The 24,403-nt window shown below is 38.6% G+C and overlaps 1 protein-coding gene across 1 annotated transcript; it reads left to right on the forward strand.

The window, feature by feature from the left end:
* Nucleotides 1–17,944: 17,944 nt before the first annotated feature.
* LOC110910210 (ATP synthase subunit beta, mitochondrial) lies at nt 17,945–21,915 on the forward strand. The gene is made up of 9 exons (XM_022154911.2): nt 17,945–18,540; nt 19,125–19,200; nt 19,284–19,372; nt 19,482–19,599; nt 19,683–19,786; nt 19,872–20,030; nt 20,105–20,329; nt 20,733–21,044; nt 21,551–21,915. The coding sequence occupies exons 1-9, from the start codon at nt 18,064–18,066 to the stop codon at nt 21,659–21,661; spliced, it is 1,671 nt and encodes a 556-aa protein (XP_022010603.1). The 5' UTR covers nt 17,945–18,063; the 3' UTR covers nt 21,662–21,915.
* Nucleotides 21,916–24,403: the final 2,488 nt, after the last annotated feature.

Consider the following 24,403-nt stretch of genomic DNA (forward strand, 5'->3'; position numbering starts at 1 on the left):
AAAAAGAAAAGCAGATTTCAAAAATTGCTAGCCAAACAGCTGCCATCTCTTCAACACACACCACTATAACACACACTACAACCACTGCTCTACCTTCACCTAAAATCACCTCACCACCAAAAGTCATCACTTCAACTACATCACCAGCCATCAAATCAACCCCTGCTCAAAAGCAGAAGATATGTACTGACACATCAGTAGTTGTAATGACAACAGAGGTTGAAACACCTGTTGTTTCAACAGCTGTTTGCCAGTCATCCACCACTGCTCTCATCAATGTCACATCACCACCATCACCTCCTGTGAAAAAGCAGAAGACATCAGATGTTACAACATCTGTTGTAATGACAACAGTAGTTGAAACATCAGTTGTTTCAACAACTGTCAGTCAGCCACAATCCACCACTGCCCTCACTTCACTTCAAGCCATCTTTACTTCAATTAATAAATCACCCAAAAGCACTCCTTCACTAGAAAAAAGTTACACTAGAAAAAGAAAAACAACTCAGGCAACTGATGACAAATATGATCCTAATGCTGCAAAATATCCACTGGAACTGGAAGCTATAAAAAATGAGATGAGACAATTCTACACTATGGATGACCCTTTGAAAAGAAGATTTCCTTCTCTCATAGGCTTCATAGTCCCAAAAAATATGGATGAATATTTCGAGCTCAAGGCAAAGCAGGCTAAGATAAGAGCCAAACTTGAATGCAAAGATCAAGGTGATGTAGCCATTTCTGAAAGAATGGAATTCTTCCTCACCAAAGTCAAACAGATGGAAGACTATGCACGAGACCTGAGCAAAGAAATGTCAAACTTACCACCTGAAGCAGATCTACGAAAAGAAATGAGAAAAGAATATGTTGCATACGTCATGAAAGAAAAATTCTATATAGCTGAAGAAAAACAATTCGAAGAATGGCCAATAGTTGCATTAAAGCATGAGGCAAACAGAATTGAAAGAATTAAAAATGATCCAAGCAAGAAGAGGATAGCTCCAAACTGGAACAAACACAAAAAGCTAATAGCTGAGCTTACATCTGAGTACAAAAGAAAGAAGCAGGAGCTGGTGGATGCAAAGGTGGATACTGCCAATGCCATAGCAAAATGGACTAAGCAGCAAACAAATGAGGTTTATGAAAGGCTTAAGAAAAGGAGGATGACAGTTTCTGACACTCCAAACAAGCCTGACTACAAAAAGCCAAAGCAGCAGATCAAAACTTCTGAATCACTGATCACCTCTATAGATACCTCTGTCACTGTGATTGACCAAGAAAAAAGTAAACAACTGACTGTTGCAGAAGAAAAGGAAAAGGAAGCTAAGTATTTTGAGCTATCAAAAGCTCAGGATACTGCTTTACAAATCTTTACAAGGCCAAAATCTCCCAACTCATCAGTAAATAAACCTCTCCCAAGAAACCCATTGGGTTCAAAAATACTAATATGGGTGTCTGATCAAAAGACCCATGTATTGACCCTGATCAGATCCAATGGTGAAATGAAGTACATATCAAGGAAACAAGCACTGACCCTTGGTGTTGAAGATCTACAAGATCTCCTTGAACTTTCATTGTGCAGGGATGAGGATGACTCAAGTTCCAAAGATTCTGAAGCAGAATTTAAAAGACAAGCTAGGGAACTTCTGATGAGAGAATAAAGATCCAAAATAATGAAGAGTTTTGGCATTATCTGTTCCAGGGGAGATTGTTGGAATTGAACCCTACCAGAGGAACAGATAATGAAAGCCAAAACTGGGTCACAACAGTGGAGTAACAATGAGCAGTAGTTTACAACAGGCTTTCCCCTTGAAAGTACTTATAACATCTAATACCCTCCATCCACTGTCCACATACAACTGCTGCTGCCCTTTAAACTGCTGATACAGCCCTGAAGAAGGAAACACTGCTGGTTAAATCTACTGATGCTAAAAGACTGTCCACTCAAAGACTGATCAACTTTGAGGAAAGCACTGTTGAAAGAAGAAAACAGTAGTTCAGTGTTTTACTTGTATTGTATAGAATCAGTGGTTAGGATTAGCAGGGTTTGTATAAGAACAATGTTTACAGGTTGTTAGGTTGTTAGATGTCGCTTTCATGGTGACGTCATCTGAGATGCCTCAGTGGTTTGGTTTGTCTATTTTCCTCCTTGATTGTGTTTATAAAGTTTGTGTTCATTTCCGCTGCATAAATCATTGAATCATATTCATTCATTGTTCATCTATTACAAAAAACACAATCAATTTAACAATCAATTCATCTATTACAAAAAACACAATCATGACGACATCTGAGCAGCAGATGCACAAAACAGATGTTAAAGCTCATCCACTGATATACCAACAGTTGCTGATCAAATTAAACTTCAAATCCACTAAAAGACAGAAAGTTGGGTAGTGTCATATAAGAGGAGCTTCAACAGTTCAGGGAAAACAAGTTTGAAAACTTGCACACTGCCCAAAGGATGAGAATCTTTTGGGCAAAAGTGGACCCTCAAAAACATTGTATATGTTGGAGTATGGTTGTCAAGATTTATACTCATCAAACTAAGCACAAACAGCAGATGTTTCCACAACCACTGTTTTGAAGAAGACTATGTTGCTGCTGCATATTGAGAAAATCAAAGTCTGTCGTAACCACTGATTGGTTAAAACATCTGTTGGTTTGTAGCTATCCACTGTTGAAAGTCAACCTCTGTTCCATCATTTTCATTGTTTTCCACTGTTACCAAACTTCAGTGCTTTAAACCACTGATACAACTATCCACTGATAGTTAAAGTTACCCACTGTCCTCATTTTCATTTGTAACCCACTGATATTCATCCATCGGTGGTTTCCTTAACAACAACTGTCTTCCATTATCCTTCATTTCATCAGAGGTTGGCATATGGTCAGTTCTTATCCGTCAGATCTTTGTAACCGTTGCGACGTCAGCAATTACCTTTTTCCCTATAAAACCCTGATCAAAAACCCCAAACAGGGGTTTTACTGTCGATTCGAATTCACAAAAAAATTGTTCTCAAAGCAGTTTCCATCTTCTTATCTCAAATTCATTCTTCGATTTTCTTCATCAAAATGACGAAATCAAAGCCATCTGCAACATCCTCTTCGAAATCATCTAAAAAGGCCTCTCAAAAGGCTACTACACCCATCGAAATCCCATACAAATCCCCTCACAATTATCTGGGTATTCTTACAAACCAGGCAGCACCGATGTTTTCGATTCCATCATTGATACCATGACTGCATCAAAGTACAAAACTTTGTTAACATCAGATGCTCTGATTTACCAGAAAACCCAGAGAGAATATTGGGAAAATGCCACTCTTGACAAACAAGGAGAAGACATCATAGCCATTAATTCCTCCTTAATGGGTAAACCAGTTAAAATCACACCACACTCCATCTCGGAAGTCTTTGAACTCAATGATCAGCAAGGTAAAACTTCTTTTTCCAAAAATGAGTTAAAAACTGATTTCCTTGAAAGGGGGTATGCTGAACAAATAAAGAGGGATACGTTAGAAGAAGGTTATTTCCCTCTTGCATCAAGATTTTTATTTCATACCCTGTTAATGTGTGTTTCAAATAAAACAACTGCCTTCAATGAGATACCATTAAAGATTCAATCCCTGGGGTTTGCTATTTTACAAAATGAAGATTTTAATTATTCCCATGAAATCTTTGATGATTTGGCCAAAAATGTTTTAACAAAATCTTTTCTATTATTTCCAAGGTTTTTAAGTTATTACTTTACAAAGAAATTTGCAAAGGATGATGTTCATGTATACCAACAAGGTGAATCTTTTCAAATTAAAAGTTTAACAGCTGCAACTTTCACTAGAATGTCAGCACCTTGCAAAACACAAGCAGAGGTGCCTGAGCAGAATTTAGCAGTTACCACTGCTCCTCAGGTATCTGCTGCTGAGCCCACTGCTCCAGGTGATCATAGTAGCACAACCACTACAATGAAACCCACACCTGCCATTACCAAAAAGACCAAAAAGAAATCATCCAAAAAGCCACCCAAACCCAGTAAAACGGCAACTCTGGAAGATGAGATCCCAGAGCAATTGCCAGTGACAAAACAAAAGTCACCAATAACCACTGCTGCTTCTTCCTCACAACAGATGGAAGAAAGATCTCCACCATTGCCTCAAACTCCTCCGACATCCTCACAAAAGGATTCAGTTGTAAACACAGGGACCCAAGATTATGAAGTTCTGGATCCAATCGGCTCCATCTTCCCCAGCCCTGATCTGAAGGACATGTCTCTTTCTACACCTATTCCTTCACCCGTCATATTACCACAATCAATATTACCTTTGTTGCATGCAGTTGCTATAGCTCAGACACAAACCAGTTCCTCTCAACCACCTATCACTGAGAGTATACTCCCACAAGTGACTGGGTCTGATGTTCATACCTCTGCTAGCCCGGCAACAACTGAGGAGGTTACACTGCAGGAATTATCAGTAATTCCTGTCAGTAGTTTAAGTGGAGCAACAACTACTAATGTTGGACCCATTGGTCTACATTGGGTCAGTTGTTCCATAAATAAGACTCCCCTGAAGGCAATTTCTTCAGAGACAACCAAGGCAACCACTGGTGTGTTTACTTTAACAACTGGTGAGTTGTTCAAGGTGTCCACAAATGAAGAAAGAAGTCCCCAGTGTGACATATTCCCTAAGTCTGTTACTGATACAACCACTGTTGGTAGGAAATCAGATGATCCCACTAAGTTGGGTGATGGTTTAAAATACCAAGAACTGATGGACAGAATTGACACACTTGACACATCTGTTGCTGAACTAAAAAATATGATGCAACAGCTGTTGGAAATTCAAAAGGTACCACCCACTGTTGTTCCAGCTCAAGCACCTGCACAACCTGCACTTGCTGCAAATGAGTTATGGAACTTATTTCAACCTCTGCTCCAACAACAAAGACAGTTGACTGATCAGCAGCTTGACATAGATGTCCAAAAGCTGAGGAACATGATGGACTCCAGATTTAAAGACACCCAAGCTGACATCAAGGCCACAAAGGGCCATATCTTGAACACCACTGGCAAAGCACCTCCCACTGTTCTCTTCCTTGATAATCCACCACCAGATAATGCCAAAATATGGGAGAAGATCAACATGTGGAAGAAGAAAGGGATTGAAGATGGTCTATACATTGAGCCACAAAAAGATTGTATGACTAAAGACATTCCCTTGCCAGATGGGAGCAAAAAGATTGATATTACCACAAATGCACTTGCTGAAGCAAAAGCAAGTGTAAAAAGGGATAGAGAGGCAAAGGATAAATCAAGGTGGAATGAGGAGAAGAGAGCTTACATGGAGCTGGATGCACAGGGTTGTTCTGAGCCAAAGGATGTTAAAAATCCTGACCCAAAAAGAAAAAATCCCACTAGAAAAGTGAGGGAACCCAAATCCACACCATCCATACTCACAAAGCATACTCCAAAACCACCATCTAAAAGCCCTCAACATCAATCTTCCACCCAAACAGCTGTTGTATCAACAACTGTTGATACCTCAGTGGTTTCAGCAGTTGTTAAACCAACAACCACCACCTCAATGACAATAACTGCTACTTCAACATACACCACTCAAACACCTGATCTCACTAAATCATCCACCACCACTTCAACCACATCATCAACCATCAAATCATCACCTGCCACTGTGCAGAAGACTTCTACTGACACATCAGTAGTTGTAATGACACCTCAATCTTCCACCCAAACAACTGTTGTAACTCCTGTTGTATCAACAACTGTTGGTACCTCAGTGGTTTCAGCAGTTGTTAAACCAACAACCACCACCTCAATCACAACAACTGCTACTTCAATACACACCACTCAAACACCTGATTTGACTAAATCATCCACCACCACTACAACCACATCACCAACCATCAAATCACCACCTGCCACTGTGTAGAAGACTTCTACTGACACATCAGAAGTTGTAATGACAACAGTGGTTGAAACACCTGTTGTTTCAACAACTGTTAGTCAAACACTTCTCACTTCAAACACAACCACTGATCCACCCAAAACATCATTACTCTCTCCTCAACCTAAAAGGAGAAGGTTAATTTTGATTGATGATGAGCCTTCACCTTCACCAACATCTTCACAACCTCTACCACTTGTCACTTTACCAAACCCTGTACCTCTCTCTTCAATACAGATACAAAAGCCAATCACTGATATTGCTCCTGCAGGTGTTCAATTTCCTCTAGAACTTATTGCTGTCAGAGAAGAGATCAAATCCTTCTACTATGAGGATGATCCTGCAAAAAGGAGTTTTCCATCTGTTGAAGGATATCCTAGGCCTAATAATATTGATAAATATTTAAAATTAAAGGCCAAACAAGCAGAGGATATTGCTAAAAGAGAATCAACAGGGAAGACTGACAAAGAATTTTAAAGGCACTACCAATTTTTGCTTACTCAAGTCAGTTCCCTGGAACAATTTGCAAAGAATGTTTGTCAAAAATTATCAGAAAGAGTAGATGAATCTTTGAGAAAAGACTATGTTGAGAATATCATGGCTCACAAGAAGTATAAGGGAGAGAAGCATATGTACAAAGATTGGACCATTCCTGAGCTTGAAAGTGAAGTAGCCAGGATCCAAGAGATGCTTAAAAATAAGGTTAAACACACTCCTCCTGACTGGAAAAAATTCAAAAAGAATGTACCTGACAAGGCTTTAGAGCTAAAGAGAATGAAAGAGGAGCTGATAGCAGCTGACTATGGGTCAAAGAATTCAGTGTCAAAGTGGAGAGAAGATAGGGTAAGGGCCACTTACAAAATGTTGGAGGAAGTAAGGAAGAAAGATCCAAATGTTCCACAAAAACCTGACTATCCTAAAACTGAAGGTTCAAAAAGACCACCAAAGTTACAAATCAAGAGAAGCATTGATCCAGCAGGTGCTGCTATTTATCAAAGAAAAAGACAAAAGCAGATGGATACTGAAACCTTGAAGGAACTTATGGCTGGTGATGAACTTGTAAAAGAAGGTATCAAGAGAATGGTGATAGAAAGGCTTGAAGTGAATCAATCTGCAGGCACAGATCAGATCTGATGGTGATGTGATTCTCCTTGATCTTCAACTGTGCAGGAATGAGGAAGATACAGATTCTGTATAGCCAATTCTACTTCTTTACTATATAGTTTTTTTTTTTCTTTTTGAAGTTGAATTACATATTAAACTCACGAAAAATTATTAGTTGGTTTTCAATGTTGATGACACTGATGACCAGGTACATTATGTTATCATGACGATAACTGGAATAGGTTGATCAATTCTTCTTTTTTTTGCTTTTTGTAAATTTTTATCATTTAGTTATGTTGTATAGAAAAGTAACATATACTAAAGCTTGTTGCTAATAAAGTAGAGCTAAAACAAAAGTTTCACCGACGATAACTGGAATAGGTTGATAAAGTTTTATCATTTAGTTATGTTGTATAGAAAAGTAAAATAGTGCACATATCACTCCATTACACATGGCTACCAAAATTTAAATGATATATTATAATCTGTTTTTTAGTATTTAAGTTCGATCATTACTAAACCTACCCGTGTGATTACACGGGTCCTACACCTAGTTTACAAAACATAAGTACCAACCGAACATTTAACTCTTTTTTTTAAGATTATATTTAACTTTTAGGCTAAATTGCACTTTTCGTCCTTTATGTTTCAGGGTTTCTACAGGCGCTGTCCTTTAACTTTAAAAATTACACTCTATGTCCTTTATGTTTGCAACCTATAACGGGCGGTGTCCTTTCTCATGAACCCAGTTAACTTTTTATGTTAAAACCTCTCTTTATAAAACTCATTAACAACAGGGACCATATGTGTAATTTTTACTTATAACAAAAGCAGACTCAGGCAATTCTAAAACCCTAATTCCCCAAATTCACTTCAAATTCTCGCACAAACAACTCCAGGTCTGCAATCAAGCATCCCAATTCATCATGTAACAACGAATCATCCACCTAATTGAATCCGTTTCACACACTTTCTGTCACACCCCAACCAATGGCGGAAACATCGGGATGAGACGAAGTGTGAAGATTGCTCGAGACATCATAACGCTATTTGTGACAATAATTTAATAATCCAAATTTCATTTCCAAAATAAATGTCAAAACATTACAAGAAAAGCAAATAACAACATTGTTCAACATAACATAAACAAAATTGATACAACACTTTAAACCTAAACGTCTAAGTGAGTATTTAGGCATCTTTGCTATCCGTTTTCATTTGATCATCATCAACCTGTAACATGTTTAAAAATACAATTCAATGCAAAAGCAAAGGCGAGTATACAAGTTTGGTACGTACATAGCATAAGTTAAAAAGTGTGATCAATTCCTCATGGCAAGCATATGATTCAAGATAAACCTTAAATATGGCATGTGTCTAACATATCAAACCAAGAAAACGCAATATGCTCAAGACATAACCTCAAGTTTACGGGCGGGTCGTTAATCCTATAGCGCTACATATGTCAAGGTTTGGCTCGTACGAAGTTAATGATAAGTTCAACACATAAGAATAACCCAAGTTTAAAGTATCAAGTCATCACGTATACAAGCATGTTATAGGAACGTTCATGTGTTTAACAAAGTGTTCATGTGTAAGTTAATAGGTAAACATGTTACACCCCAAAAGTGGTAAAAGTAAAAAGGGGGAAATACGAGTATACTCACGGTTTACAAGTGGTGACTTGAAATTCCGAGAGCAAGTTTGTAGATGAATTAGTTCGGAGCACCTTGTCCTTCTACACAAGGAAACGTAGGTGTGTGAGTTTGGCGTATAACGGAAGATTATAGATTCGGAGTTTTTAATATATAGAAAGTAACATAGGTGAAAATAATCATCTTGTACGCATAACTCTTGTTCTTGACACTATTGAAACTCAAAAGAGTTGGTATGATTTCATGGATTCTAAGATCCATTAGAGTCGTAACAAGGGCATGGTCATAGATGATGTAACGTCCACTTAACAAATAACTATTAAGTCATCATCAAGTCTTAGTTACTTAGATGTATACATATAGAATAACTTAGATATTATATAGTTTACAAGTCTTATGATTCAAGCATGAGGTAGGAGATTAATGTCTCCATTTAGGTACCTCTTTGTGTCATAGAATACATACATGAGGTAGGAAGAACAAGCTTCCATTTAGGCACCTCTATTGTTCACCACTACACTTGTTGTTATAAACAACAAGGAGGGTCATGAACATACAAGTATCAAGGTATTAACAACAACTAATCTATAGCAAAACATCAAGTAATGAGTGGATTCTTATGAAGGATAGCCCAAGCTAATCCAACCATCACACATTCAACAAGTTTCACACTTGAACATTACTTGTGGGTAAAACCCTAATTAAAAACAGAAAGTTTATGAGGTTTTAACCTCTGATTTAGATGTCTCAACCTTGTTTTTAAGCTTAACCAACCATGGGATAAGTTGTAAGCATTAGGACATAGGTATGAGATGTGTTGGACACAAGTTGCATAGATTTAAACAAGTTTTTGATGAACATAAAAACAAACAGAAAGTTTATGGACTATTTCGGGGCATTTCCAGGTCTGATTTCTCCAAGGAGAAGTCTAGGAATCGAACCCCATGATTATACAAGCAAGTAGGAAAAAGAATCGAGTGAATCGGATAAGAATTGAGTGAGTTATGCTCATTTTCGTGAAGGGGTGTCAATCTACTCGAACCTTTGCTTTCAGCTACGGTTTGGAGGATGTTTTGAGAGTTTTTAGTGTTGCAAAAGTGGTAGGGAGGCTGGTTATAAGTGGTATTTATAGGGGGAAGGATTAGGGTTTCAATGGGTTGGGCTTTGGAAGTGTTTAGAAGGGGTTACACCTTGAAACTAGCCCACAAAACCCAACTATATGGGGCTGAATTTTGCTGAATTTGGGCTGCCATGTTTCTTTAGTTTTTTATTTTTTTAAAACATTATAATGAATAATTTTATTAGTTAAGTTGTGTAATAATATGCAACAATGTTTCCCCTAACTTGTAACAAGGTGAAATATGAAATAAAACATGATTTAACTAGGCAAAAAGTGTAATGTACAAGTATGTAACATGTTTGTAAGTAACAAGTATATGTCACATATTTACAAGTTCAACATATGTTTGTAAGTATCACAAAGAAGTATCAAATGATCTCATGATTAATCGTATTATGGTGTATGTATAGTATGTAACAAGGAAATGCAAGTTTTCATTCATGATCAAAATCTCGAGTTTACAACGAGTACTAGAAGGAACGAGTACAATGATACAAAGCTTCCAAAATTAGCAACACGAGTAAGACAAGCTATAAATAGAAAGTACAAAACACAGGGCGTTACAGTCTCCCCTCCTTTAGGAAATTTCGTCCCGAAATTTAGGAAGACTCAGGGAAAAGATGAGGATATTTCGATTTCATTTCGCTTTCGAGCTCCCAAGTAAATTCAGCGCCACGTTTTCCTTCCCATCGAACTTTGACAATAGGAATTCGACTGCGCCTCAATTGCTTGGTTCCTTGGTCCATGATTTCGACCGGTTTTTCTACAAAGTGAAGTGTTTCGTTGACTTGCAAGTCTTCGAGAGGAACGTGGAGTCCTTCGTCAGCTAGGCATTTCTTTAAGTTGGACACATGGAAGACAGGGTGTACATTGCTGAGTCCTTCAGGCAGGTCCAGTCTATACGCAACCTTGCCAATCCTTTCGAGAATCTTGAAAGGACCAACGTAGCGAGGTGCGAGTTTCCCTTTCTTGCCAAATCGAACCACGCCTTTCCAAGGGGATACCTTGAGAAGCACGTTGTCACCTGTCTCGAATTCCATAGGTTTGCGTCCTTTGTCAGCGTAACTCTTCTGTCGGTTCCTGGCTTTCAATAAGTTGTCTCGAACCTGTAAAATCTTGTCCGTAGCCTCTTGTATAAGCTCGGGACCGGTGATTTGGGCTTGACCAATCTCGTGCCAAGAAATAGGCGAACGGCACTTGCGACCATACAATGCTTCGAAAGGAGCCATTTGGATACTCGTGTGATAGCTGTTATTGTACGAGAATTCAGCCAAGGGCAAGTATGAATCCCAGTTGCCACCAAAATCTATTACGCATGAACGAAGCATATCCTCTAAGGTTTGGATAGTACGCTCGGTTTGACCGTCAGTCTGAGGATGGAAGGCGGTGCTAAGGTTAAGCTTAGTACCCATAGCAGATTGAAAAGTTTCCCAAAGACGAGACGTAAAACGAGCATCACGATCAGAAATGATATCAATGGGCGTCCCATGACGACAGATGATTTCCTTCATGTAGACCTTAGCCAATTTCTCGACTTTGAAGTCTTCACGAATGGGGAGGAAGTGAGCTGATTTGGTCAATCGGTCAACGACGACCCATATGCTGTCATGACCAGCTGTAGTGCGAGGAAGCTTAGTGATGAAATCCATGGCAATGCTCTCCCACTTCCAAACGGGAATTATTGGTTGTTCGAGCAAGCCAGAGGGACGTTGATGTTCGGCTTTTACTTTGGAACACGTAAGACATTTAGAAACGAAGGTGGCTATATCCTTCTTCATTCCAGGCCACCAATAGGAAGTACGCATATCATGGTACATCTTATCGGCACCAGGGTGAATAGAATATTTCGTGTTATGGGCCTCCTTCATCAGGAAATTGCGAAGATCGTCACGATTGGGAATCCAGATGCGATTGAGATAGTATAGAATACCATCGGGTTTGGACACAAGACTATTCTCAGCACCACATTGCATTTCGTTGTAGAGGTTACCCTCATTAACGGATGTATACTGGGCGTTACGTATGCGATTTTGAAGATCGTGGACGAGTTGGAAACAACGGATACTTTGGACGTGAGTTTTACGACTCAGGGCGTCGGCTACTACATTCGCCTTACCCGGGTGGTATTTGATTTCGCAGTCATAGTCGTTTAACAATTCCACCCAACGACGTTGACGCATGTTTAGTTCTTTTTGATTGAAGATGTGTTGAAGGCTCTTATGGTCGGTGAAGACTACACATTTAGTACCATAAAGGTAGTGTCGCCAAATCTTCAATGCAAAAACGACCGCACCAAGTTCAAGGTCGTGAGTAGTATAGTTTTTCTCATGAATTTTGAGTTGCCTCGATGCGTAAGCGATAACTTTGTCACGTTGCATAAGGACACAACCAAGACCAAGGTTTGAAGCGTCGCAATACACGACAAAATCATCGTTACCATCAGGAAGCGTTAGGATAGGAGCATTGCAAAGCATGTCCTTGAGCGTTTGAAAAGACTCTTCTTGTTCGGGACCCCAAACAAAAGGTCTCTCTTTTTGAGTCAAGGAGGTCAAAGGAACAGCGATTTTCGAAAAGTTGGAGATAAAACGACGGTAGTAACCAGCAAGACCAAGAAATGAACGGATTTCGGACGGAGATTTAGGTGCGACCCAATTTTTCACAGCTTCGATTTTTGCGGGATCAACGTGAATACCAAGTTTGTTGACAGTGTGACCAAGGAATTGAACTTCTTGTAACCAAAATTCACACTTGGAGAATTTGGCATATAGGTGTTCAGTACGAAGGAGTTCAAGAATAAGGCGCAAGTGTTGCTCATGCTCTGCTTGCGTCTTGGAATAGATGAGGATATCGTCGATGAAGACGATCACAAAACGGTCCAAGTATGCTTTGCACACGCGGTTCATTAAGTCCATAAAGACAGCAGGTGCGTTGGTCAAACCAAAGGGCATGACCACGAACTCATAATGACCATAACGCGTACGAAAGGCGGTTTTAGGCACATCTTCTTCGAGTACTCGAAGTTGATGATACCCAGAACGAAGATCGATCTTTGAAAAGCAGGTTGCGCCTTGCAATTGATCGAAGAGGTCATCAATGCGAGGAAGAGGGTATCGATTCTTGATAGTAAGCTTGTTGAGCTCACGATAGTCAATACACATACGAAAGGACCCATCTTTCTTCTTGACGAATAAAACGGGAGCGCCCCAAGGAGAAGTACTAGGGCGTATGAAGCCTTTGTTAAGAAGCTCTTGAAGTTGACTCGAGAGCTCTTGCATCTCAGAGGGTGCTAAACGATAGGGGGACTTAGCGACAGGCGTAGCGCCAGGCACTAAATCGATGCGAAAATCGACAGAACGAGCAGGAGGAGGACCAGGAAGGTCTTCGGGAAATACATCCGGAAAGTCACGTACAACAGGAACGTCACTTATGCTTGGGCCTTTATCCTTCTTTTCCACGATGTGGGCGAGAAAGGCGAAGGTACCCTTGCGTAAGCACTTGTTTGCCTTGATGCATGACATAAGCTTAAGGCCTTGAGAAGGCTTTTCACCATAGACGTGTAGAGAATCACCATTTGGAAGAGGCAAGCGAATAAACTTCTCAGAACAGACAACTTCAGCACGAACTCGCCTAAGCCAGTCCATACCTACTATGACGTCGAAACTACCCATTTGCATAGGTATGAGATCGATTGAGAACGTATGATCGTTAAGGATTAGTGAACAATTGGAGAGAACAGAATTGACTTTGACGGTTTTACCATTAGCAACTTCGACAGCGAAAGATTTTGGCAACTTAGAGCGTTTACACTTGAGCAAAGACTCGAATTCTAACGACACAAAACTTTTATCGGCACCAGTATCAAATAGGCATGAAGCATAGACATGGTTAATGAGAAACGTACCAGTGATGACGTCGACAATTCCAAAGTGGGTCGAAAGTCCTTTCGATTTAGAGATATTGTGCTTTGGCCTATAAGTAAGATACTCTCGTCGAGAAGCGATTAACGGTATCTTACCCTTCCGGTTACTACACATCTCTAAATGATTGGAACATTCGGGACTTTGGCGAGAATAAAAAAAATCAAGGAATGGGACTTAATCGACAAGATGCGGGTTTCACCCCTAACTTGACGATTTCGTACCCTAAATGTGGTTGGTACTTGTCGGCCAAAATAAAATTTTGACACTTTGGCAAGGGTCCACTAGAGTTGAAATGGAAATTACCATTAAGTTGTGGATGTCACTCCTAGCTTAATGGTGAAATTTCGTGCAAAAATAGATTAAAGGTAGAGTGAGAGTCGTTTACCAAATTGTGGGTTTCACGCCTATTTTGGTAAATTCGTCTCGATAATGTATCAAGAATATATAAAAATATAGCATAAGTGTATTTGTGTTTGCCTTAGGAAAGGCACATAACTTTATTAACAAGAAGTGTAGCTAGGAAGCATGTAAGATAGAGCACAAATGTTTTAAACAACAAATAAGAGACAAAGTTCCTAAAACTATAGACTAGGGCAAAAGCATGGCAATTTTCCTAATTCCCTATAGTTATGGCTCTGATACCAATCTGTCACACCCCAACCAATGGCGGAAACATCGGGATGAGACGAAGTGTGAAGATTGCTCGAGACATCATAACGCTATTTGTGACAATAATTTAATAATCCAAATTTCATTTCCAAAATAAATGTCAAAACATTACAAGAAAAGCAAATAACAACATTGTTCAACATAACATAAACAAAATTGATACAACACTTTAAACCTAAACGTCTAAGTGAGTATTTAGGCATCTTTGCTATCCGTTTTCATTTGATCATCATCAACCTGTAACATGTTTAAAAATACAATTCAATGCAAAAGCAAAGGCGAGTATACAAGTTTGGTACGTACATAGCATAAGTTAAAAAGTGTGATCAATTCCTCATGGCAAGCATATGATTCAAGATAAACCTTAAATATGGCATGTGTCTAACATATCAAACCAAGAAAACGCAATATGCTCAAGACATAACCTCAAGTTTACGGGCGGGTCGTTAATCCTATAGCGCTACATATGTCAAGGTTTGGCTCGTACGAAGTTAATGATAAGTTCAACACATAAGAATAACCCAAGTTTAAAGTATCAAGTCATCACGTATACAAGCATGTTATAGGAACGTTCATGTGTTTAACAAAGTGTTCATGTGTAAGTTAATAGGTAAACATGTTACACCCCAAAAGTGGTAAAAGTAAAAAGGGGGAAATACGAGTATACTCACGGTTTACAAGTGGTGACTTGAAATTCCGAGAGCAAGTTTGTAGATGAATTAGTTCGGAGCACCTTGTCCTTCTACACAAGGAAACGTAGGTGTGTGAGTTTGGCGTATAACGGAAGATTATAGATTCGGAGTTTTTAATATATAGAAAGTAACATAGGTGAAAATAATCATCTTGTACGCATAACTCTTGTTCTTGACACTATTGAAACTCAAAAGAGTTGGTATGATTTCATGGATTCTAAGATCCATTAGAGTCGTAACAAGGGCATGGTCATAGATGATGTAACGTCCACTTAACAAATAACTATTAAGTCATCATCAAGTCTTAGTTACTTAGATGTATACATATAGAATAACTTAGATATTATATAGTTTACAAGTCTTATGATTCAAGCATGAGGTAGGAGATTAATGTCTCCATTTAGGTACCTCTTTGTGTCATAGAATACATACATGAGGTAGGAAGAACAAGCTTCCATTTAGGCACCTCTATTGTTCACCACTACACTTGTTGTTATAAACAACAAGGAGGGTCATGAACATACAAGTATCAAGGTATTAACAACAACTAATCTATAGAAAAACATCAAGTAATGAGTGGATTCTTATGAAGGATAGCCCAAGCTAATCCAACCATCACACATTCAACAAGTTTCACACTTGAACATTACTTGTGGGTAAAACCCTAATTAAAAACAGAAAGTTTATGAGGTTTTAACCTCTGATTTAGATGTCTCAACCTTGTTTTTAAGCTTAACCAACCATGGGATAAGTTGTAAGCATTAGGACATAGGTATGAGATGTGTTGGACACAAGTTGCATAGATTTAAACAAGTTTTTGATGAACATAAAAACAAACAGAAAGTTTATGGACTATTTCGGGGCATTTCCAGGTCTGATTTCTCCAAGGAGAAGTCTAGGAATCGAACCCCATGATTATACAAGCAAGTAGGAAAAAGAATCGAGTGAATCGGATAAGAATTGAGTGAGTTATGCTCATTTTCGTGAAGGGGTGTCAATCTACTCGAACCTTTGCTTTCAGCTACGGTTTGGAGGATGTTTTGAGAGTTTTTAGTGTTGCAAAAGTGGTAGGGAGGCTGGTTATAAGTGGTATTTATAGGGGGAAGGATTAGGGTTTCAATGGGTTGGGCTTTGGAAGTGTTTAGAAGGGGTTACACCTTGAAACTAGCCCACAAAATCCAACTATATGGGGCTGAATTTTGCTGAATTTGGGCTGCCATGTTTCTTTAGTTTTTTATTTTTTTAAAACATTATAATGAATAATTTTATTAGTTAAGTTGTGTAATAATATGCAACAATGTTTCCCCTAACTTGTAACAAGGTGAAATATGAAATAAAACATGATTTAACTAGGCAAAAAGTGTAATGTACAAGTATGTAACATGTTTGTAAGTAACAAGTATATGTCACATATTTACAAGTTCAACATATGTTTGTAAGTATCACAAAGAAGTATCAAATGATCTCATGATTAATCGTATTATGGTGTATGTATAGTATGTAACAAGGAAATGCAAGTTTTCATTCATGATCAAAATCTCGAGTTTACAACGAGTACTAGAAGGAACGAGTACAATGATACAAAGCTTCCAAAATTAGCAACACGAGTAAGACAAGCTATAAATAGAAAGTACAAAACACAGGGCGTTACACTTTCATCGATCAAGCTACCGGTTGAAGTAACATTTGTGAGTTTTGTTCGAATCCGAGGGCGGCAGGGGACGGCGGAGATGGAGTTCAGCTCAGGCGGTGGTGGCGGAAGCGGCTGTAATGACGTGGAGCTGTTGTCGAAGACGTTACAACGGAGGGATGATTTTGATGATTTGTTAGGAAATTTAGGTCGAACGGAGACAGTTGACTCGGTGAAGGAGAAGGATAGTAGGGGTTCAAGAGGTTTGGATGATTTGAGTGATTTTGATGAATTTTTTGTTGGGTTTTGATGATTTGAAACAGGGGTGGAAGGAGTCTGTTAAGGATCTTGTGCTGTTGCTGTTTGAGGCCGCATTGATGACATCTGGGTTCAGCCTTGATGAGCCCAACACGTTTGGCAACAGGATTCACAGGATGTTGAAACTTGGGTTGAGCATTGATGAGGACGCGGATGAGGATGCTGGCGTGCCTGCTCTTGAAGATGCTGAAGTTGATGCGAGAGCAAGATGGAGGAGGTTGACTAATATTTTTTTAGTTTTAGTCATGGTGTTTGAAACGGTTTTTCTTTTCATGACTTTGATTTTTTGTTTGTGATGTCCAAGGGATGTTTTCATCGAGACACGGTACTTGGGTTCATGTCTACTCTTGAATAATCATATATCAGATGGTTTATGCATTCATTGGCTTGACTCACACCATTTTAATTTAGTTTTAATATAGCACAAGTTTCTAATTTGAATTTTACATCCAAGTTAGCTAATTTGACCAGGTCAAGTTTGATTTTGCACTCATTTGATCTAATTTGATTCAGCACTAAGTTGATCTGCGGAGTTGCCGGAATCCGGCGAAAATGCCGGATAAACGTAGAAGATGGCGGCTGACGCTTTTGTTTTGTTTTTGAATGTTTCACTTTTTTACATAAAAGGTCCCTCATGTTTGAAGTTGAGAGAGACAAGGGGTTTTAACATAAAAAGTTAACTGGGTTTATGAGAAAGGACACCGCCCGTTATAGGTTGCAAACATAAAGGACATAGAGTGTAATTTTTAAAGTTAAAGGACAGCGCCTGCAGAAACCCTGAAACATAAAGGACGAAAAGTGCAATTTAGCCTAACTTTTATTTGAAATTCACTTTACATTTTACAAAAGAGAAAAAAAAAGTTCCATTTACATTCAATTCAACGCTATATTAAAAAGCACAACCCTCCACTCCCTTTCTCCTCCTGAGAGACGACTTCGTTCTCATCATTTTCAAACCCTAGCTCTCTCTCTCTCTACCAACTTCCCCGGCGATGGCTTCACGGCGGCTCGCCGCCACCCTCCTCCGCTCATCTCTCCACCGATCACCATCCAGATCTCACTTCACTCACTCAACCAGATCCGCACGCGCCGTATCTCACGCCCACACTTCCACCAACCACTTTCTCAACCGTACAACAACCTACTCCACCTCCGCCGCCGCAGCTCCTCCGAAATCGGCCGCTGCAACCTCCGGCGAAGGATCTAGCGTCGGAAAAATCACCGATGAGTTCACCGGCGCCGGCTCGATTGGACAAGTGTGTCAGGTTATCGGTGCTGTTGTTGATGTGAGATTTAGTGAAGGATTGCCGCCGATCCTTACGGCGCTTGAGGTTTTGGATAACTCGATTAGGTTAGTTTTGGAAGTGGCGCAACATTTGGGGGAGAATATGGTGAGGACGATTGCTATGGATGGAACCGAAGGTCTTGTGCGTGGTCAACGTGTGCTTAATACTGGTTCTCCGATCACTGTAAGTGTTTTTTCTGGATCTGGAAACGTTTAGATTGATTTATGAGATGAGGAGTGAGGTTTTGATATTGATTTGATTAGATGTTTAAGATCTAGTTGTTGTTTGTAGTTGTAGCTTGCTGTTTTATGGTTAAGATTTTTGATTTTGAATTAGTTTGTTTTTTAGAATTTGGTCTGTATTGTTCAGATTAGAGATAAGTGTTTTTTTAGTCTAGTATCTGTAGTTGTATTCGTTTTTATGGTTTTTATTTGTTTCGGTATTTCTTGGTAATTTTGCATTATTGGTACTGAATTTTTGATAATAGTATTTGGTTGATGTTTTTACTCGTTTTTTGTATCCGTAACACACGGATCTCATCTCTAATTTTGATGGTCACCTTCAAAGTTAATGTGTTTATATTAAGCGTTATTTTTTTTTGTTTGCTGCACTGCCTGTACAGAATGATTTGTCTTTGGCACATTGATTAATAAAAGAAATGTATTGTTGTAGTTTAGCTTTAGGTTTTATAGGCATGATTGTTGCTTATTGAAATTTGTTGTAATGTGCAAATGTTTGTGGACCTGATTTTGATCTTTTTATGGTAGGTGCCCGTTGGTAGAGCAACCCTTGGTCGTATCATTAATGTTATTGGAGAGCCTATTGATCATAGAGGCGAAATTAGTAAGTTTTCTGTTTGCCGTCGAGTAATTTGGCTAATTTTGTTTACTTGGAACTTATCTGACGTTTTTGGTTCTTTTTGATAGAAACCGATCACTATTTGCCAATCCATAGAGAAGCCCCAGCTTTCGTTGAGCAAGCAACAGAACAACAAATCCTTGTCACTGGAATTAAGGTATGCTTTTAGATGTGGAATTTAATCTCTTCTTTGCAATCTGCTTATACGTAGACGAAAATAACAAAGTATATTCAATATTATACAATCACTTTTTTGGTTGTTATAGGTTGTCGATCTTTTAGCTCCATATCAAAGGGGAGGGAAGATCGGTTTGTTTGGTGGTGCTGGTGTCGGAAAAACCGTACTTATCATGGAACTTATTAACAATGTTGCCAAAGCCCATGGTTTGTAGAAGCTGTCATACATTCACCACATTTCGATTTGATTTACATCATTATACGTTTATGAATCCCTTGTGTTTTTTTAGGTGGTTTCTCTGTCTTTGCTGGTGTTGGAGAACGTACCCGAGAAGGTAACGATTTGTACCGGGAAATGATGGAAAGTGGTGTCATCAAGCTAGGTGACAAGCAGGTTTGTTTATCGGAGCCATTATTATTCTCGTTTAAGAGCTTTACATCTTCTAGTTTTAGTAATTCGATACTTTTTACGTTTATAGAGCGAGAGCAAGTGTGCTCTTGTATACGGGCAAATGAATGAACCCCCAGGTGCTCGTGCACGTGTTGGGCTCACCGGATTAACTGTGGCTGAACACTTTAGAGACGCTGAAGGACAAGACGTGCTTCTTTTCATTGATAACATTTTCCGTTTCACCCAGGTAGGTTTGATTCTATACAAGTCTGCTTCTTAACGTGCATGAGATTAAGCGCTAATTAGTATCTTAATCTGCAGGCTAACTCTGAGGTGTCTGCTTTACTCGGTCGTATTCCATCTGCCGTCGGTTACCAACCGACTTTGGCTACAGATCTTGGAGGTCTTCAAGAACGTATCACAACAACCAAAAAGGGTTCTATTACATCTGTTCAAGCCATTTATGTGCCCGCTGATGATTTAACGGATCCCGCTCCTGCCACAACTTTTGCTCACTTGGACGCCACAACTGTGCTTTCTAGACAGGTCATTCATCTCCTTCCGATTATGTCCAGCTCGTCTGGGTCATACGTCTTATAGTATATGGGTCGGTTTAGCTGCTTTAGTTATTTGGAACATGTCTGTTTGGCTCATAGGCTGCAAACGAACACGAACAAAACCTTGTTCGTTTTTCGTTTATCAAGAAATATATGTGTTAATGAACTATTCATGAACACTTACCGAACGAGATTCTATATTCGTGTTCGTTTATTAAGGAAATGAACATGTTCGTTCTCGTTCGCTTAACTAAAACAAACGAGATTTTTTGCTTGTTTGTTCAATTAACGAACGAACAGAAACGAACTTCCCGCCGAACAGTTCAAGAACTGTTCGCTGAACGTTTGGTTTGTTTGCAGCTCTAGCTCATAGTGAATTTTTCAATATGCAGATCTCCGAACTTGGTATCTACCCTGCTGTGGACCCACTTGATTCCACGTCGCGTATGCTTTCCCCGCACATTTTGGGAGAAGACCATTACAATACAGCTCGTGGTGTACAGAAAGTTCTTCAGAACTACAAGAATCTTCAAGATATTATTGCTATTCTTGGAATGGATGAGCTTAGTGAAGACGACAAGTTGACTGTCGCTCGAGCCCGTAAAATCCAGAGGTTTTTGAGTCAGCCCTTCCATGTCGCTGAAGTTTTCACGGGTGCTCCCGGTAAATATGTCGAACTCAAGGAAAGCATTGGCAGTTTCCAGGTCAGTTTATATATTATATTTTTATCTACTCGGTTTCTTATAAATTTAAGAGTTAACTGCCATTTTCATCCGGTTGTTTGTCCAATTATGCCAGTCCAGGCCAACTTTTAAATTTGTACCATTTTCGTTCTTCACATTCTTGAAACATGTCAGTTTTGTCCAAAAAAACTAACAGTTGTTAAAAGCTGCTGTTTAACGAAGGGTAAAAACGTCATTTCCCATTTTCCTATTTTTAAAACCCTATTAAAATCCCACCTTTTCTAAGAAAAAAGGTAAATAAAAAAGAAAACGTTGTTTTTCCTATTCGTTAAACAACGGGTTTTAACAGCCGTTAGTTTTTTAGACGGAACTGGCATGTTTCAAGAGTGTCAGGGACGGAAATGGTACAAATTTGATATTTGGCTTGGATTATCATAATTGGACAAACCACAGGGACGAAATTGGCAGTTAACTCTAAATTTAAAATTTCGTTAAAATGTTGCTTATCGGGTGAGATGATTGGGCAGGGTGTGTTGGATGGGAAGTATGATGACTTACCGGAACAGTCGTTTTACATGGTTGGAGGAATCGACGAGGTTATTGCGAAGGCCGAGAAGATCGCCAAGGAGAATGCTTAGATGTTCTTCGTCAATTCTCACATCTGATAGTTGCGAAAAGAAATGAATAATTTTATTGATATTTTGTTTAAAAAAAACTGAGATTCATGTGGGATTTTTTTGTGGATCCCTGTTTTTTGAGTTTTTGTTGCAATGAAATGGCTGTTTCGGCTTTTTATTGTTATATAATAAGAGGGATAAGTGTTGGGAATATGTATATCTGTTGCCTGTATGGAAATTCACCATGGTTTTAATCTCGATCACCCATTTACACATATCGATTACATTCATGCCATGTGTTCTTAACTGTTGTTTTTTTTAACGACTGACTCACACGCCTTTCTGATTCTAAATCTATGCTTTGTTTATTATATGGGACTTAAGTCCTCAATCTTGTAAAGAAAGACACCTTAAATTCTCACATCTTAACATTGTTAGGCTAGAAGTTGTCTGATTGGTAGCTGGGTTATATTTATTGTTCTCTTTAACACGTGTATGTGATCTTTTAACATGGCTTGGGCTTATGGCTGTTCAATAAGCTCTATTTAATGTTCAAACAATAGTTGTTAAAAGCCATTGTCTCTTGCGTCTAGGCTCATTTTTCAGGCGAGGCGAGACAAATGCGCTTTAAGTCGAGACAATTGCGTTTTAATCTTTCAGGTTATGGTTCAGACGTAGATTCCAGTCAGATTTCTACTTTTATCTAAGGAAAAATACTTTTCAACACGAATACACTAATATTTTAGAACTTTTGGTACTAATTATGTAATAACTTTTGTTTATTTTGTTTGAAGAATATTATTTTTATTCTAATACACAATATATTTGTAATTCTTTTTCATTGTGCGCATTTTTTTCCGAAGCCATTGCTTCTTTTGCGCCTAGGCCCCAGGCGAGGCCTGTGCGCCTAGCGCCTTTAATAACTATGGTTCAAACATGTGTTGTGATCTTTTCATATGACTTAGGCTTATGGTTGTGCAACGGGTCATAACCTGAAACCAATAGCTATAACCGAGTCAGGATCGGGGCAAATCGAATTAGCTTAGTCAACTTCATGATAAGAATTAGTTTAAAGTGAACTTCTATATGATGCACGTTCTCTTCGATGGCAAGTTACAGCCAACGGAGTTAAGTAACTGCTGAGGGTGATGGATCAAAGAAAGATTTGACGAAGATGCAATCTTTATTTAAACAATGTCTATTTTGTAATCTCGTATTATATTTGTGAATATTCTTTTTCTAATAATTTTTTTACCCTTTTTATAGCTTAGCAATAGCATATGGTTTGATGTAACAATAAACCATAAATCCATAATCATGAGCTGTCAGAATTATTGTTGCTAATTGAGTTGTGTTTAAGATTTGGTATTCATTTGTTCTTGAATAAAACAAAGTTAAATTGATGTGTTTGTCAATCTTATGATTTGAACCCTGCTCTCTAATCATTGTTTGATAACTAGATTAGATCACAAACCATTTTTTTAACACTTCCCCAAATTCATCACATCCATATCGTTCATTTTTTAAGGTGAGTTATTCTATATATTATCGTATATTAATGTCGTTTAATTAGTTAAACAAAATTCAAGATTAGGAAGATATAACTTTGTGAATATATAAATAGAATCTCTACCAAATTGGTTGCACAATGCATCATAACCAACTCAATGTCAATCCTCCCTATTCAAGTATTCAAGTATCGAGTCCTCAATGTCATGAGGATCCAACTAACCGAATCTCAAATTCGTGCAGGCCTCAATTTAATGAGAATTAAATGCTCGCAATTTCAACTTTGTGAGAGCAAGTAATCATGAAAATCAAATACTTTCAAATCAACTTTTGCTTGCAATCATTAACAACACACTAGCATTGGCGGAGCTTCTCATGGGCCAGGAGCCCCCCTCCCTGTTTTTTCGTTCAGTATCCGCCAATGCACACTACCATACAACAAGAGCATATGTGTCGCACCCCAACCGATGGCGGAAACATCGGGATGAGACGAAGTGTGTATAGATTGCTAGAGACTTCATAACACTATGTGACAATATTTAATTAAGCTCAAATTTCATTGCAATTGCTAAATTGTCATACAACATGTAAAATGGAAATAACAACATTGTTCAAATTTCAACATAACATCAAAAGATAGATAGATTAAAGGTGTGTATCTAGTCCACCCTAAACTTGTTTCATCAATCATCCATACTTCATTAATCAACCTGCAACATGTATTAAAATAGAGTTTCAATGCAAAGGCAATGAGCGAGTATACAAGTTTGTTTACATAGCATAATAGAATAAAAGGCTCAAATCCAACATGATTCATAATATGTGAATTACTAGCATGCAATTTTGGCGTACACTATGATCAAACCCAAGAATCCAACGCATAAAATAACCTAATCCCAATTGATAGCGGGATGGTAAATGTTTAACTTAACAATACCCCAAGTTTAACGGGCGGTGCGAAAATCCTATAGCGCTATAATTGTTAAGGTGGGCTAGCAAAGTTAATGAGCATATACGTTCCAAATCGTTCAAATAGAGCATACAAGAATCATAAGTAAAGCATATTAGTTTCATGTTTGTACAAGGATTGAGTATGTTTAGTTTAGTTTAAAGATGTTTGCATAATTATACATGTTGCATCCCAAAGTGTAAAGGGGAAAAAGGGATCGAGTATACTCACGGTGGTTGCAAGCTTTCCCACTTGAAATCCCGCGAGCGAGTTTGGTGGATGGATTAAGTTGGAGCACCTAGTCC

This window comes from Helianthus annuus, chromosome 12 (assembly GCF_002127325.2).
Source record: "Helianthus annuus cultivar XRQ/B chromosome 12, HanXRQr2.0-SUNRISE, whole genome shotgun sequence".
Classification (NCBI taxonomy): Eukaryota; Viridiplantae; Streptophyta; class Magnoliopsida; order Asterales; family Asteraceae; genus Helianthus; species Helianthus annuus.

Coding starts and splice junctions, on each gene's coding strand:
- LOC110910210 (XM_022154911.2), top strand. CDS start 18,064: ATGGCTTCACGGCGGCTCGCCGCCACCCTCCTCCGCTCATCTCTCCAC. Junction 18,541..19,124: donor ATACTGGTTCTCCGATCACT/GTAAGTGTTTTT, acceptor TTTTTATGGTAG/GTGCCCGTTGGTAGAGCAAC. Junction 19,600..19,682: donor CAATGTTGCCAAAGCCCATG/GTTTGTAGAAGC, acceptor GTGTTTTTTTAG/GTGGTTTCTCTGTCTTTGCT.